The sequence below is a fragment of the Mesoplodon densirostris genome, chromosome 5, assembly GCF_025265405.1.
Source record: "Mesoplodon densirostris isolate mMesDen1 chromosome 5, mMesDen1 primary haplotype, whole genome shotgun sequence".
Lineage (NCBI taxonomy): Eukaryota > Metazoa > Chordata > Mammalia > Artiodactyla > Ziphiidae > Mesoplodon > Mesoplodon densirostris.
In genome coordinates this window covers 49346200-49363441 of record NC_082665.1, presented here as the reverse complement: position 1 = coordinate 49363441, position 17242 = coordinate 49346200, and the positions used below count along the sequence as shown (strand labels likewise).

The window sequence follows — 17242 nt, the reverse complement described above, 5'->3', positions numbered from 1 at the left end:
TTTATGCTTGTGGAGAATTTCTTAAAGGTTCCAGTTGATGAGAAATATAATGATTTAACAACTAAAGAAGTATTTTAGAAACCCAGGCTGGAATAATACAACCAACACATGATCAAGCTGCATCCTCTACTGAGGAGCTTTTAAAAGTACCATGTCTAGGTCCTACCCTCAGACCAGTTAAGTTAGAATCTCTGAGGTGTGGGGCGTGGGCATTGGTGTCTTTAAAAAGCTTACATGTGATTTTTTTAAAAAATTTATTTATTTACTCTTTTTTTTTTTTTTTTTTTGGCTGCGTTGGGTCTTCATTGCTGTACGTGGGCTTTCTCTAGTTGCGGCGAGCGGGGGCTACTCTTCGTTGCGGCGTGGGCTTCTCATTGTGGTGGCTTCTGTTGTTGCAGAGCACAGGCTCTAGGCGCATGGGCTTCAGTAGTTGCAGCACGTGGGCTCAGTAGTTGTGGTTCGCGGGCTATAGAGCGCAGGCTCAGTAGTTGTGGCGCACGGGCTTAGTTGCTCCGTGGCATGTGGGATCTTCCCGGACCAGGGCTCGAACCTGTGTCGCCTGCATTGGCAGGTGCGTTCTTAACCACTGCGCCACCAGAGAAGTCCTTGCATGTGATTTTAATGCTATTTAGAGTAGAGAATGATTGATTTTTTCTATTTTCCTTTTTCATTTTTTATCTAGGAAATATTTTGTGAATTCCTTCTATGCATATGACACTTCTTATTTTTTGTTATTCAGCATAGGTTGGAATATATAAACTCCTATCCAGTGTTATGGCTGTTTTACCTATTAACATCATTAAACTTTTTTACATGGACTAACCTTCACAGGATTAAATAATTACTATGTTCAATGGTTGTGTTTGTGTCTACTTTTCTATTCCTGAAGCTAAACTTTAAGATACGATTAGTACTACGTTAGTAAAAAGTCACTGGAAAGAGAAAATTTTATTTTGTAAGTGTGATACCAATTCACAGATGTTCCTATTTGCTCGAGGTAAGAGACCACATTTTGCTGTGTTTAATTTCTTATCAAAATAAAAGACCTTAATTTAATACCTTTCAGAATGATGAATAAAATTACTGATTGTTCTTTCTTCTGTGGGCAACGTGCTTAGGTCTTTGACAACAAATTACAGGTATTAGTAACATCTATGTATTTAAAGTATTTAAGCTAATAAGACAGAGGGAAAGGAGCCATCTAAAGCAAGGCAAACAATATTTTCTCTCACAAACTCACTTTGTTTGGGATCTTTTAAATATATTATCTCATCTATTCCCACTTTCCAGGTGAGATTCAAGCGATACATGATTTTTCTCTAGATTTTCCAACCAGTAGGTGGTTGAATTAGGATTTAATTATGGATCTGTTTGATTCTAGAGCCTATACTCCCCTTCCCTCCCCCAATATTACATTGCCTTTTTGTCCCTAGAAAATCCAGGAATGTAGATAGATAGATGGTATTTGAAATTATTTTTATGTGTTTCTTTTATCTATGATATGATTTAGCCTCTTTTTGCCCCTCCAGGATAATACCCCTCAAGCTGAATGGCCCTCAGCAGATGAATTCACCATGAGCAGTATTTCACCACTTGATTTCAGCTCTGGTCCTCCTTCAACCACTGGCAGGGAACTCTGGTCAGAAAGCCCTTTGGGTGATTTAGTGTCTGCACCCAAATTAGCCTTTCCCTCGAAGGTGAGCCTCAGTTCTCCCCCAGAGGTTTTAGAGGTTAGCAGCTTGACTCTTCATTCTGTCACCCCAGCAGTGCTTCAGACTGGCTTGCCTGTGGCTTCTGAAGAAAGGACTTCTGGGTCTCACTCCTTAGAAGATGGTAAGGAATTCTAATGACTTTTTGTACTTCTTTTTGTATCAGATGACAAAGGTTTTGAAGAGAGTGAGAGACTAGGGTTAGGAGAAAAGCATGGCAGCATTCATTAGGAGGAAATGTCTTGGGAAAGTTGCGTGAGAAAGGGAACAATCAGCTTTAATTGGTTGGAAGGGAGAGTCCAAATAGGTAAATAATTAGAAATGAACTTGTGGACTGGGATGGGATCACCTAATAGATATTTTGAAGGTCCTGTTAAAGAATTTATAATTTAATTATATTACTATTTAAGAACTACTCTACTTACTTGAATATTTGAGTGGTAAACAAACAGCCTCAAAGAAGATTATTCCAGTATCTTTAAATAGAATTAATTGGGGGCCAGTAGAGATTTTTAGCTTTCATCAGACTTGAGAAGGGGAAAACCTGAACTAGGGCAGCTACAGCAGAGATTAAGAAATGAAAGTCAAGGGCTTCCCTGGTGGCGCAGTGGTTGAGAGTCCGCCTGCCGATGTAGGGGACATGGGTTCGTGCCCCGGTTGGGGAAGATCCCACATGCCGCGGAGCGGCTGGGCCCGTGAGCCATGGCCGCTGAGCCTGTGTGTCCGGAGCCTGTGCTCCGCAATGGGAGAGGCCACAACAGTGAGAGTCCCGTGTACTGCAAAAACAAAAAAAAGAAAAGAAATGAAAGTCAAGAAGCTGATTTAGCTGTTGTGGGATGTGACTCAGGGATGGAGTATATGTGAAAGAGGAAGATGAACAAAGATATAAGTAATGAGTCTAGGATTTTGAACATTGGGTGAACCTGAAGGCTGATGGATAATAAATATAACAAGGGGGAGTTCCCTGGTGGCCTAGTGGTTATGACTCAGCACTTCCACTGCTGTGGCCCGAGTTCAGTCCCTGGTCGGGGAACTGAGATCCCACAAGCTGCATGGCGAGGCCAAAAATAAAAAAAATAAACATAACAAGGAGATGGGAATTCCTTGGGGATTTTCCTAGGGAATTTTCTTCCTAAGTTTTTACTAGATTCACTCTTTGTTGTCAGTATGGCTACCAGCAGTTCTTTATTTTCAGGGAGTAAAAAAAAGTACGTGTTTGAAGATGAATTTTTTCAGTACCTGTTGTCTTGTTATCCTCAGTTAAGGGGGTTATAATCATGAGTGACTGTACCATATCACAAAAACATAATCATATCTTCTTGTTGTTTGCTGGATTTGGCAAAGTAAAAGTCAGCAACTGTCTGTAGTAATCTAATGGGGAAAAATGGGTAGCTGGTTTTATTAGGAGGACTGGGAATATATTTTGGCATCTATATAGATTAATTAATGGAAAACTCTATTTTTAGGATTAACTAAAGTTAAAGGGTCAGAAGATTTTCTTTCTATTGATCCACTGCCTTCAAGCCCATTTAGTCGTCCTGTGCCAAAAGAAATAATACCATCCATGGAAGACTCTGGGGTGTCTCTGACATCCTCACCATATCCAGTCTCCTCGGTCACATTCGACATTCTTGCTAAAGAAGTAACTACACCTTTTGGCATGGACTCTTTGGCCTCCAAAGTCAAAGGCCAATTAGAAGTGAACACTTGGATGCCAGACACATCTATGGAGAAAGAGTTCATATTTGAGAGTGGTTTAGGTTCAGGGTCTGGGCAAAAGGTAGGTCTGATTAGTTGGCCATGGAGCAAGACTTCATTAGAGAAGAACACTGAACCACTGTCCAAGTCATGGCTTGAAGTTGAGGATTCAGAGGATTTACTTTTGCCAACTGAGGATATAGATGAGAAACTAGTTATAGATGACAGAATAGATTCCATAGATCAAAGGACTGAGCATTCAACATATGGGCATTTTGATAGATCCAGAAACTTTGCAGAGGATGAGACCCTTGGTGGACCTACTGTGTCCATCTTTGCAGAGACCACAACTCAATCTGCATCTCCAGTTCTATCCAAGCACACATCAGAAGTACCTGACACTGACTATTATTCAATTACCAAATCACCTCCTCTACTGACATCTGCAGCAATCTCTGCTTCTACTGATAAACCAGTTCAAGAAGAACCCTTTCTAAAGGAGGATATGGAGCAAACTACAGAATCATCCAGCCGTGAATGGTTTGACAGCAAGATTGCAGTAGTGAAGCCAGATGTGCAAACTTTGTGGACCATATTGCCAGAATCAGATGTAGTTTGGGTAAGAACTTCTTCCCTAGGGAAACTGCCGAGAGACACATTGGCAAGTACACCACAGAGTACTGACAAGCTCTGGTTGAAGGCTTCCATGACACAGTCTACCAAATTGCCTTCAACCACAAGTTCCACCCTGCTGGAAGATGAAGTCGTTATGGGCGTACAGGATATTTCATTAGAATTGGACCAGATAGGCACAGATTACTATCATCCTGAGCTAATCCCAGAGGAAAATGGCAAGGTTGGTGGTTATGTGGAAATGTCTACAAGTATTCATTCCACAGAGATGGCTATTGTGGCTCAGCCAACAAAAAGTGATGACTTGAGTCATACCCAAGCCGCAGGAGCTTTGGTGGTTTTCTTCAGCCTCAGAGTGACTAACATGATGTTTTCAGAAGATCTGTTTAATAAAAACTCTCTGGAGTATAAAGCCCTGGAGCAAAGATTCTTAGAACTGGTAAGCATAAGAAATGAAATACAGGCATTAGTGAATAATTGTTTATGAACCACCCCTCTTTCCCCCCAGAGCATAAGATCTGAGCCAAGAAAAGTGTGGTCTGCTATGGATTTTCATTTCCTATCATCTACAAATACTGTAATGGCCTAGGGTTCATAGGAAAATAATGAGACAGGTGGATACAAGAAAACACAAAATGGTATGAGCCACACTTGGATATTGTATTCTTGGATATTGTAACTTAGATACTGGATATTGTATTCTATAATTTCTGGGACTGATACAAGTTTAAGATTTATATTCACATTTTATTGTGAGACCAGTGCTTTGTGGGTACCTGTAATTAGATAATTAGATCACTGTCACGATCCTTTAGTGAAACAGAGAGAATAAACTCTCTGATGTCTTAAACTGTCTGTGAGTTCCATGGGGTTCCTAAATAACACTGAAACCTCATGACTCACAAATAATTCACAATTCATACTTCTGTTGATGAACAGTTTAAATAACGTAAATAGAATAGAATTTGGAAAAGTGGAGGGGTTCATCTTTGTTTTCAGTATGTATTGATCAAAATGCAAAACTTTGTCAATAAACTGACCAATTTTTGTGTATTGTAGCTGGTTCCCTATCTCCAGTCAAATCTCACTGGGTTCCAGAATTTAGAAATCCTGAACTTCAGAAATGGCAGTATTGTGGTGAACAGCCGAATGAAGTTCGCCAAGTCTGTCCCTCCTAATGTCACCAATGCTGTATACGTGATTCTGGAAGACTTTTGCACCACTGCTTACCAAACCATGAACTTGGCTATTGATAAATACTCCCTCGATGTGGAATCAGGTAATGATATTAAATACTATGGTGGTTTCTTAGTGGAACCTAGTTATTATTCTTGTGTATTTTCTTCTACACTGAGCCAAGATGAATTCAATACTTATAGGTAAAAGAGTACTATGTCTGACAAATTTTCCACATCCTGATAATTAGTAAAATATCTCTTCCAAGGATGTCAATATCATTCTCTTTTCAAAAGGATTGTCCACACTTGTCTTTACATGTTTACCTCCCATTTCCTTTTCCACCTGCTGTATCTGGCTCTCTATTTTACTTATCCATGGATCTGTTCTTATTACATCTCTATGCTGCCAAGCCCAATAACTTTGGCCTTTCTTGCCTTCTATGTTCTTTTCCTACGTTGTTTCATCAATTTCCATTATTGTAAACCTAATATAAATGTCAATAACTCTCCACATTTTTATATGCAGATCAGACTTATATTCTGAGCTCCAGAATCAATATGTAACTATGTACTTGATTATCTCAACTTGGATATATTCTATGTATATCAAGCTTAGACTAAGCCCTTAGGCTAAGACTGAGCCCTTGTTTTCCATATCTCCGTAACTTCCAACTAAATCTACCTTTCTCAGCTTTACTATCTTGATAAATGCAAGTTGTATCCACTCAGCTACTGAAGCCAGAAACCTGGAAAGTCATTCTGATATCTCAGTTTCCATCACCCCTAACTTTTCAGTCACTCACCAAACTTACATTGATTCTGAATTCTAAATATATGTGTATATATATATCTATGTGTTTTTCTCTGTCTTCACTTCCCCTACTTTAGGCCAAGCCATCATCATCTCTCATTTGGACCAGTTTCTCCACTACCTCTCTTTTTCTCTCACTCCCATACTCTCCCATTCATTCTCCAGACAGTAGCCAGAGTGCTCTTTCTAAATAATCAGATTATTTCACTTTTCTGCTTGAAATACTTTCAATGGCTGCCTGGTTCAGTAGCCACAGGCCTGGTCCCTATCTTCTTCCCCAGTATCGTCCAATGAAACTAACTTCTTTCCTCACTATGTTCTAGTCAAACTAGCTCATTTTGGGTTCCTTAGATTTCCAAAACTTTTCTTGACTTGAAGCCTTTTGCGCATACTGTCTTCTTTGCCTGAATCTCTTTCCCCTCTTGGCTGACTTCTGCTTACCCTTTATGCCTCAGTTCAAATGACTCTTCCTCAGGACTTTCACTGATTCACCCATAATCTAGGTTGGTTCTTTTCCCTCTGTAGAGTTTATAACTATTGTAGTCATGGTAACCTATGCACATACTTGCTAAATAGCTATTTTGCCCAGTTGAACTATCCACAAGGACTGAGACTTTGTCTGTTTTATTAACCACTTGGTAGCCAAAACCTCGCACAGTGTCTTGCATGTAGAAGGTACTCAAAAATACTGTGAATGAGTGAAATGAACCATTGTTCTTGTTTGGAAGACTTGGATGCAGAGGGTACTGCTGGATCCTCAAACCTTTGTTCTTTTTTACCTTCTATATACCGGAGGACAGTGATTTTGAGTAGGAGTAAGGTGGAATGTCTGGGTTTGTATTTCTCCAGTGCTTTTCACTCTCAAACTGGTTTGGAAGTCAGCCCTATTCTTTAACCGGGAAAGAAGCAAACATTCCTTCCTTTGAAATCCTTGAAGGACTGTTATTCACTGAAAGTGAGGAAAATGATTTAGCTAATCCCCCTATAGCCAAATCTCTTGCCACTTGAGTTCTTTAAGGACATTTGCACATTCTTTGCCATGTGGTGTAGTGGAAGAAGCAATTAATTGTAATTTGGAAGGCCTGGTTCCTTGCCTCTGCTCTGCCATTTATCATTTGTGTGATCCTAGATGAGCTGTTTTATCTCTGAGCCTTACTCCCTCATATAGCAAATGGGGATAATGTTACCTGGCCTATGTATTTCATGGGGCTATTCAAAGGATTAAACAAATAGCATGTATAAAAACATTTGACTAGCCATACAAATGCAAGCAATGATGATTATAAAACTTTTGCAAAAGTCTACCCACTTCTTTTTAAAGGGAAGTACATAAATAAGTGCATTTACCTCAGTTTTGTATGTAACTCACATGTCAGCTGTATGCCAAATCATCCAGGTTTATAGGGTCACCTTTTTCCTTAATATTCAAATGAATTTGCATTAGTCCCTCCCGTGTGCTGTGTTAAACCTGCATCCATGGCCCTCAACCCCTAATATCTCTAGGAATTATCAGGGAACTTAACTGTCTCTTAATCATCTCCAGCTCTGATTTCCTTCTGCTGGATTTCCAGTCTCACATTTGTCTTGACCCTTGTGGTTGTTCTTTATGTTAATCCAACACAGATCATGGTCCCATGTTTTTACTTTCCCAAAGTACCTCTAACACAAGGCAGTTGATTCCATCAGATATTTGTTGATGATATGAGGGTGATGGAGGAATTTTTATTGTAGCACAGGAGATGGGTTAAAAATATTACTGTTAGGCGTAAATATCCAAAAATTTCTCAGCCACCCTTTCAAAGGTGTCTTTTAATGGCCAGCTTTTTCTCCAGGACTAAGTCAGCTACCATGTTACTCTGGCCACTCTGGCTGTATTTCCAGACCTTCTTCACATTTCCTCTACTCTCATTCTCCGGGACCCATCAATCCTTCTCTTAGCCTGTCCCTGGAAAACCAGAGTGTAATTCATTCTACAGTTTAGATCCCTGTCTCCCATCCCAAGATTAGCTCCAAGTCTACCTTTGTTTTCCCATAAAGTCATTAAAGTACTCTTCCAAACAAAGAGCTATCTATTCTGGGCCTCCACCTTTAACCTGCACAAAAGACATTAAAACTTTAAATCGACTTTAAAACTCCAGTCTTTTATTCACATGATTAAAATATTGGTCTTGGCCTCTCTCCTTGATCTGGAATCAAAAGGGAGCAACATGTATCTTTTTCCTCTTATGGATTCTGTTTTTCCTTTCCCTAGACGCTCACCCACACCCATGGAATGGTCACAAAGTTTTAGAATTTTTAATAGAATTTTCATATTTCTTGTATATTTTTAGTTAAAAGCCTTCAGATTAAACTATTATTTTATCTGAAGGTTGGCTAAAGATAAGATTGACTTGTCTCTTGCTTAATTTGTTTTAACATGTAGTGTCTCAGAAATTCTTGAATTTCCATCAACAAAGGGGGACTGTGCAATATCATCCTTCCCACCCCCTATATACACTTCTATACCTCACTGCTGGGCCAGGATTAGATTATTTTCTGATTAAAAAGTCACAGAATGAATACCAGGGTAAGGATGTGAAGACTTAGGAACTACACAGTCGAATCCTGCTGTGTAGTTCCCTTGTAGAAACTGCCATCTGTCAGCACATTTGTGTGCTCTTCTTGTTATATGAGCATCTTATTATTGGTCTCTTGTATTAGTTTCCTAGGGCTGCTGTAACAAAGGACCACAAACTGGGTGGCTTCTAACAACAGAAATTTATTCTCTCATAGTTCTGGAGGCTAGAAATCCAAATCAAAGTGTTGGCAGAGACGTGTTCCCTCTGAAAGCTCTAGGAAAGAATCCTATCTTGCCTCTTCCTAGCTTCTGGTGTTCACCAGCAACCCTTGACACTCCTTGGCTTATAGATGCATCACTCCAATCTCTGCTTCTGTCTTTATACGGCCTTCTTCACTGTGTGTCTGTGTCTCTGTGTCCAGATTTCCCTCTTCTTATAAGGACACCAGGTATTGGACTAGCAGTAACCTAATCCAGTATGACCTCATCTTAACTTGATTACATTTACAAAGACCCTATTTCCGAAGAAAGTCATATTCTGAGGTTCCGGGTGGACATGAATTTTGGGGGGATACTATTCAACCCAGTATCTCTCCCCATTCTCACATAGGGCTAAGAAAGATCAGCTGCAGAGATCCTACAAACTGCAAGGCCACAGATTTGTGCAAAATGTCTTTAATTTTCACAGTAGCAAGGAAATCATTGACTCTGAGAGCAATATTAATTTATCTGGAAACTAAGAGACTATGCTCTTTGTTTTTTAACCTCCCCTTTGTCTTCTGGCTAATTCTTGTGCTTTTTCATACAGATGATTTTATGGCTCATTTACAGTTATTTCCTCTATTTGTGGTATCTTTGTCACCATTTGCAATTCAGAGATTGTCATTCACCAGTGAAGAACATACAGTGGAACCATGGTAGGATGGAAGGCCCATCCATGGTCAATGTCTTTTATCATTTTTGACTGGTTTGTGTCTTAATTAATTTAAAAAAATGTCACTTTCTCTCATCCCATCAATGAAAAATGAAATTACTGAAGCTAAAATACTGTTGGGGGTGGCCTGATGAAGAGGTGCAGGGCTGATTTGTTTTTCTGACATTAGCTTTTGCTAATCTCCAGTGTTCTTAGGCTGCTCTTATTGGGCTATACCCATCCTTGAGGCTTCCACCAGTTCTTCTCTGGATACTGTCTCTCCATTCATGTTCTCGGTGGGGTGGTCTGGGAGTGGGGCATGTAGCATCATGTGCAGCATGGAGGAGGATGACAGAAGGATAGGGTTGGTGGAAATGAATGGTACATGAAAACTGTTTAATTTAGATCTACAATTACATGGATTTTAAAGCTTCTACATGCTTCCTACGTAAAACAGGTAGAGGCTCACCAGGTCATTGGGTTTTATGGTTTGGCTCTGAGTTTCAGAGAAATTTGACAAAAGCTCATCAATCAAGGATGAATCAGAAATTTTTTGTGGTGTGGATGGTGGTGTTGTATTTCAGTGATTCAGGAAGGGGATTGGATGTTCACGGTACTTTGGATGGGGGAGCCTTAGTGGAGGGGTTTCATGTACCCCAATTCCTGTGTTTTGCCTTTCCTTGTATCGTTTTCTGGTTTGCTTGATGTTTTAGGTGATCAAGCCAACCCTTGCAAGTTTCAGGCATGCAATGAATTTTCCGAGTGTTTGGTCAACACCTGGAGTGGAGAAGCAGAGTGCAGATGCTACCCTGGGTACCTGAGTGTGGAAGAACTGCCCTGTCAGAGTCTCTGTGACCTACAGCCCGACTTCTGCTTGAATGATGGAAAGTGTGACATCATGCCTGGGCATGGGGCCATTTGTAGGTATGCTATAGTTAGAGATTTTGGCTTCACAAGATTAGAAATACTTCCTCTGAAGAAAAGAGATCTGCACCTATGATGTTAGGACGATCACAACAATATTTATTATAGAAGTTATATCTAGGAAATAGATGGGTGCCATGTAGTCCTCCTGTGAGGACTGAGTCAGTTCATAGGCCTGAATTATACACAGTTCAATGGGTTATTTTATCTTATGCTCTTAGGGAGCTGTAAGAAAAACATTGCCTAGTGTCCTACAGAGAGTACTTAGAGGAGTTGGGGATTTTTGTGTTATGGTTCTTAGTGGTGATAACAAGGCAATTGGTGATCAAATTAGGTTTAGGCATATGATCGACACTTTACACTGTATCTGAAACAGAGGAGTTTTATTGTTCTATTTGAATTATGTCCTTAACAGCTTTGGGCTGCTCTTGGTCCTACTGAATATTCAAAAATAAAGAAAAGCAAGTATTTAAAATTGTGACAAATATATTTTAAGTATCTAAGATCTATTTTTTAAAGGTAGAACCAAAGAAAATGCAGCAGGCAAACGAGCAGATGCAGGTAGCCTTCCCTGGTCACTCCCCTTAAAAAGAGCAGAGCAAACCAACCTCCCAACCACATGCAACCAAAGTCACATGGTGTGAAAGGAGAGAATGCTGCAAATAAGCTGGGGAAACATCAATAAGAGGACCATTTGTGAATTTCAAAAAGGGCAAATGTTGGTATAGATGCCAAAAAGAGAAGAAATAGGTGGAAATGATTCACACTTTTCTATGGGTAAAGTTTAGCTAGAAAACTAAAAGGAAAAATAGTCTCTTGATTTCCAGAAAAATGAATATGATTTTGAAAAGCAGTGATTGCTGCTCTGGGAATTGAAGATATTTTTGCACAAGTGGGTGGCCTTGGGGTTTGGAGGATCTCTGCAGTGTGATGAAAGGACGTGAGGAGTCTAGGAACCTGGGTTCTATACCAGCTCTGTTGCTGACTAATTGTGTGATCCAACACCAGTCCTTTTCCTTCCCGGGCCTGTTTTTCATTATCCATAAATAAGGAAGTTGACTTTCTTTAAGTCTAGTCAGTCTTTTAATCAGTCTTTACAAGTAGTCATTGAGGACTTCCTGGGTCTGTGCCAGGTCTCATGCATAGCCTTAAATCTTACCATTTAACCTGTATATTTACCTCTTTACTGAAGCTTCATGTGGTCAGCATTTATTTCTCTGTCTGTTCCCAGTCCCACTGTAGGTTCTGCTGTTACTTGGTACTTTCAGCAGAGTGATTCCATTTTGGGGCTTGGCCACTTCTCGTTCCAGGTGCCGGGTGGGTGAGAACTGGTGGTATCGAGGTGAGCACTGTGAGGAGTTTGTGTCCGAGCCCTTGGTGATAGGCATCACCATCGCCTCCATGGTTGGACTTGTCCTCATTTCTGCTGCTTTCGTCTTCTTCCTCATCAGGACTCTTCAAGCTCAATATGTTAGGAGAGAAAGAGAGAGACCCTTCAGGTAAGTAAGGACAATTGCTCTCTGATGGACTAAAATATTCCTTTTATTCATTCATTTTGTACTTCCTGTGTGCCAAATACTGGAAAGGATCAGCGTGGAGGGGAGAGGGCTATAAAGTTGAATAAAGACAGGGTCCCTGTCCTCAAAGTGTGTCAGATTGGAAACAAACATAAGCAACAGTTTGAACAAGCTGCTAGGGTGCCTAGATGAAGAATGAATTTGTTTTGCCTAGGGGAGGACATCTTAGAAGTTTTAATGATGGCTATGGTATTTAGCTGGACCAAAAAGTAGATGTTTGCTGCAGGGAGTGGGTGGGAAACTTTCTAGCTAGTTGAATGAACATTAGCACGGTCAGGGAGGCATGCATGAATCTCACTGCACACTGAAGGTCACGGTAGGGGAGGGGTTGGAAGGGTGATAGGGATGAGGGGAGGCCCTATGTGAGGACCAGATCTGTTAGTTCGTTCCCCTTTGGCTCATTCCAGTGGTAATTAGCCAGACATTAAATCTAGATAAGAATCTGACAAGAAATGGAATCTGGTTCTCTTTTTAGTTAAGCATAGCTTCATTAACAAAGGAAATAAAACTGGTTCTACTTGCTAGACTAGCGATCCAAGGACCTTTTGGGTTGTAATATGATCACAATCCAGGGCTGTACTTTGCTTCTGTGCTTCCAGGTCTGCTTCAGGTCTAGGTTACCTCCCCTCATCCTCTGGCTTAGGCCCAGGAGGCACCTCTCCTAGGTTCCTAGAGCACCCGGGACATAATTCCATATTGTTCTTATACTTTTTATTGGGTCTGACTTTGCAGTAGACTGCAGTCTCATTCTGGAGAGATTCCAACAATTCTTTGTATCATCAGCATCTAGAATGTTCCTGGGCATATAATCAATGCTCAGCACATATTTGTAGACCTGAATTGAATTTAATTGAAGCCCATTCTCCCCTGTATTTTTATTTCTAGTAGATTTTTTGTGTGGTTACACACTGATTTTGATTTGTCTACCCTGGGAATAATGGAGCTGTATTCATTTAATGAAATACTATTGGCAGACATATTTCCCCATCAGCATTTATTGGGTGCCAGGCACTGTGGGGCAAATAAAGATGAAGGAGACATGGAACAGTTCCACAGGCACTTACCAGATAGTTGAGATAATAATGATAACACGTGGTAAATAATTTTTGAGATTGATCTGGATATTTTTCGCAGTCACCTCTCTCGTCCCCCATTTGTATCCAGTTAGCCTCTTTTTCTTCCTCAACAGAAATCTTGCTCCAGGTAAATAGTCTTCCAAGTAGTTAAGCATCCAAAGAAGAGCCTGATTCAATCATACTTTTCATTTTGTGGCTCCAGTAGGCAGTCTGACAGCCTCTCATCTATGGAAAGAGCTGTAAAGCACAACCCCGTGTTTGAAAGTCACGGCGCTGATCTCGAGCAGTATGAAGGACCCTACCCTCCGCGGCCCTTCTACAGCTCCACAGGCAGAGAGATGATTGCTGGTCTGAGCAGGGAAGAAATCAGACAAATGTATGAGAACAGTGAGCTTTCCAGAGAGGTAGGAAACTTGGTTTTTCTGTTGCTGCTCTGCTGTGTGTGTGTGTGTGTGTGTGTGTGTGTGTGTTTTCATGTGTGTACAGTAGGTTGCAAAAAAGGTTGAAAATTATTTCATGATTAGTTTTTTACCTCATGCTATCTCCCAGTCGATGTGATATGTAGAAGGTATACAGTTCTGCGCTGTACCTTATTTCCCACCCAGTGGGTCCTTTATCATTAATAGCAAATGCTCTCTCCCTCCACCCCCCACCTCCTTAGAAATATATGTCTGGGTTATTCAGAGCAGTTCATGTAGTAGCCACACCTTCCATTTTTCCGAAAAAGCCATTGTTTTCTATAGCTCACCCCTGGATAGTTCAGAAAGCCACAATCTCTTATAAAAATTAGACTTCTTTTTTAAAAAGCTGTTAAAGTTTTTCTAATGCAATGTAGAAAAACTTTCTTTTCCTTTTCTTCTTCTTTTTTTTTTTTTTTAAAGGAAATTCAAGAAAGAATGAGAATTTTGGAACTGTATTCCAGGGATCCTGAGTTTGCAGCTTTTGTGAGAGAACATCAAATGTAAGTGTTTGAGAGAGGGCCCCTACCCAGATTCTTAAGTTTGCCTTAGAGTTAGTGCCACAAGCATGAATACTTAATTCCTGTCCCTGTGACATGGGTTTTGTTGGTAACCAATGTTTGTTGAGTTCTTTTCAGTTCATACACATCCACACAGATTACCTCATTTATTCCTCCTAATACCTTTATAAGTTGAATGTTTCTTATTTAAGTTTTATGAACGAGGAAAGGGAACCTCAAAAAGATGGAGGGACTTACTCAAGATCACGATGATGGCAAATGCCGGAGAAGATTGAAAACAAAGACACTCTGTTCTGGCCTAGAGCTTCCTGGCTCTGTCATATTTTCTTATTAATATAGATGCCACCCGTTTGAGTAGCCATAAGTCCTCACATATTTTAACATATACTTCCTTTTCCATCTCTGTAGATACTTTTAAGTATGCTTTGAATGAGACAAATCTCATTAAAGTGTGTCTCTTGCTTTTATTAAGTTCATCTTCTCTTTTAAAAAAATTTTTTGGGGGGGCTATAGTTGTTATGTTAGTTATGTTATGTTAGTTTCTGCTATACAGCGAAGTGAAGTAGAGTTCTCTGTGCTATACAGCAGGTTCATCTTACTTTTCAATCTACCTTTTTCCATTACTTTTTTCAGCATGCATTTTGGGCAAATGTCTGTAGTTTTTTTTCCCTTGTTCCTCAGGATCCATAACCAGACTTAGGTTACAAAAATACAATAATCTTGTAAAGAGAACATTTATAGATGTTACTTGAGTGTAGTGGGTGGGATTATAATTTGGCTTTGATATTTGGTCCTACAGCTGCCCTCACAAAGGTGCTTCCTCATGGATGGGTCTCACCCAGGCCAGATGATGGCACCAGGTTTTTAGAAGAGAAAAACCAGAGCAATTCATGCCTGCTTATAGAAGAAACTGGTAAAGGGTCAGGATAACACATGTGGTTCTGATTGGAGCCTCTGCCCCTTTGCTCCAAATCCCCTTTCTCTGATAGGCAGCCCCTCACGCATGGTTCCTCTGATAGGAAGGGACAAATTGACATCAAAGGAAACTAAAGAAGATGCTTTTCTAATTCCATTTGCATGGTAGAGACTCCTTTAAACATCTGACTTAGCCCATGGGAGTTGCTGCCAACCTTGCTTGAATGCTATCAGAGCAATATTACTGGGACTCTGCCCTTTAGACCAGGATACCTGCTAATCTCTGCATCTCTAGCCAGCAGATGGCCTATGGCTCCACTTCCGTGGTATCCAATAGAAAGAACATGACTGATGTTTTTTATCTTTCCTAAGACCCTTTTATAAGCCCCTCAGAGCCATCTGCATTCCATGAATTACAAATGCATCTCATCTAGGCTAAGAAATCCAAAGAGAGGATCCAGGAGAGCCTAATTAGGGACAGACAGATGGACTGCATGTTTCACTTTCTTCTGGTAAACTGTTTGGCATTAAAATATATATTAAAAAATTCATGTAACAAAGAAGATTTAAACAAGAAGATCCAGTGAAACAAAAGAATGTTCACACAGACACTATAAGGGGGTTGTTCATAGTGGGAAGATGGCATTGAAAAAATGTAAGGTACATAATCCATACAACATTTTCAGTTTTCACATAGTCTGGAGTTTTCATCTACCAGTAGCTCAAGAAAATATTAATGGACTTGATTTAGGATTCAGTAAAAGTATTACATAGTCTCTGTAGATTGGATTCTTTTTTTTTAACTTAGCAAAGCACAGGACAGCTTTCCTGCAAAGAAAGAAGGTATTGGTGATTTTAGGACTATAGCTTGATGATATATTACAACAAAAGGGCATTTCAGTACATTCTGGATTTTTTTCAATTAATTGCTCTTTGTTTTTTTCATGGCAGGGAAGAGCTTTAACCAAAACTCCTATTTTGCAACTGATTAGAAGCCTAGAGAAGATGGAGATCACTCATTCCCTATGTCATATAATTAACTTGAGTTTGGAACTCTGTTGGAAGAAGCGTTTTCTATCAAAAAAATTAAATTTGGGACACAAATATTTTTTTCTAGTTTAAAATTTTAGAATATAGTAAGAGATGTGATGGTTTTTATACCCACAAAGACCAAAAGCTGTACTTAAAGGGAATCAAAACTGTATGGGGCTTCCCTGGTGGCACAGTGATTAAGAATCCACCTGTCAATGCAGGGGACATGGATTCGAGTCCTGGTCTGGGAAGATCCCACGTGCCGCGGAGCAATGAAGCCCGTGCACCACAACTACTGAGCCTGCTCTCTAGAGCCTGCAAGCCACAACTGCTGAGCCCATGTGCCACAACTATTGAAGCCCGCGCACCTAGAGCCCGTGCTCCGCAACAAGAGAAGCCACCGCAATGAGAATCCTGCACACCACAAGGAAGAGCAGCCCTCGCTTGCCGCAACTAGAGAAAGCCCGCATGCATCAATGAAGACCCAATGCATCCAAAAATAAATAAATAAAAGAAATAAATTAAAAAAAAAACTGTATGAATTCTGGAAAGTGTTCTATAAGGAAAAAGCCGGGCCTGGGAGTTGGGGCTGCATATGCTGTCTGCTTCTGAGTCTCTAAGGGTGTCTCTTAATAACTGCGCCTCAGGTTTCCCAGCAGGAAGATAACGTGAGACTCTTACAGGAGGAGGTAGGCTTAGTAGCTGAATATTTTGTAGCATGTTTGTTATTTTCAGGTGGAATGAGAAGACTTTGAAGTAGTTTTAACATAGTTTATGGTCAGACATTCACCTAACTAAAATATTAAGGCTTTTTTGGATCAAACTGCTGAAGAAAAAGCAACCTTTTTGCTGGAGGATAGATTTAGGCCTGCGCTTTGTGCTTCTACCAGAGTTTTAAAATTTCCTGAGCCTGTTAATCAAAACCACATTATTATGTTAATCATGTTAATCTCCTGTTTTTTTAGCTGTGAAGGTCAACACATATGTATAAAGTTTAGAGGGTTCTCCTTAAGACTACAGATGAATTTAATCAAGTGGACAGGGAAGGAGTGGGTATCGGGTCAAGAGCACAGTGCTAAGAATATACTTTGCTGATTGATGGGTGGGCTGAGTCAGAACTAATGGGTTCCCTGACTCTGCTGCTGATACCTGACCAGGTCCTGGGCAAATCTTGGCTCTTCTCTAGTTCCTGGTGTATTAATTTTGAAAACAGCACTGAATTTCCTCATGTAGTATAGGT

The 17242-nt window shown here is 40.2% G+C and overlaps 1 protein-coding gene across 1 annotated transcript in view; it reads left to right on the top strand.

Annotated features, from left to right (window-relative positions):
* Positions 1-16593, top strand: part of IMPG2 (interphotoreceptor matrix proteoglycan 2) — an 83614-nt gene extending 67021 nt beyond the window's left edge. Inside the window, exons 12-19 of the mRNA XM_060098803.1 lie at positions 1530-1833; positions 3176-4479; positions 5100-5319; positions 10213-10423; positions 11734-11922; positions 13279-13480; positions 13958-14037; positions 15922-16593. Of these exons, the coding sequence (XP_059954786.1) occupies positions 1530-1833; positions 3176-4479; positions 5100-5319; positions 10213-10423; positions 11734-11922; positions 13279-13480; positions 13958-14037; positions 15922-15934 (2523 nt within the window). The 3' untranslated portion in view covers positions 15935-16593. The remainder of the gene's footprint in view (positions 1-1529; positions 1834-3175; positions 4480-5099; positions 5320-10212; positions 10424-11733; positions 11923-13278; positions 13481-13957; positions 14038-15921) is intronic.
* Positions 16594-17242: the final 649 nt, after the last annotated feature.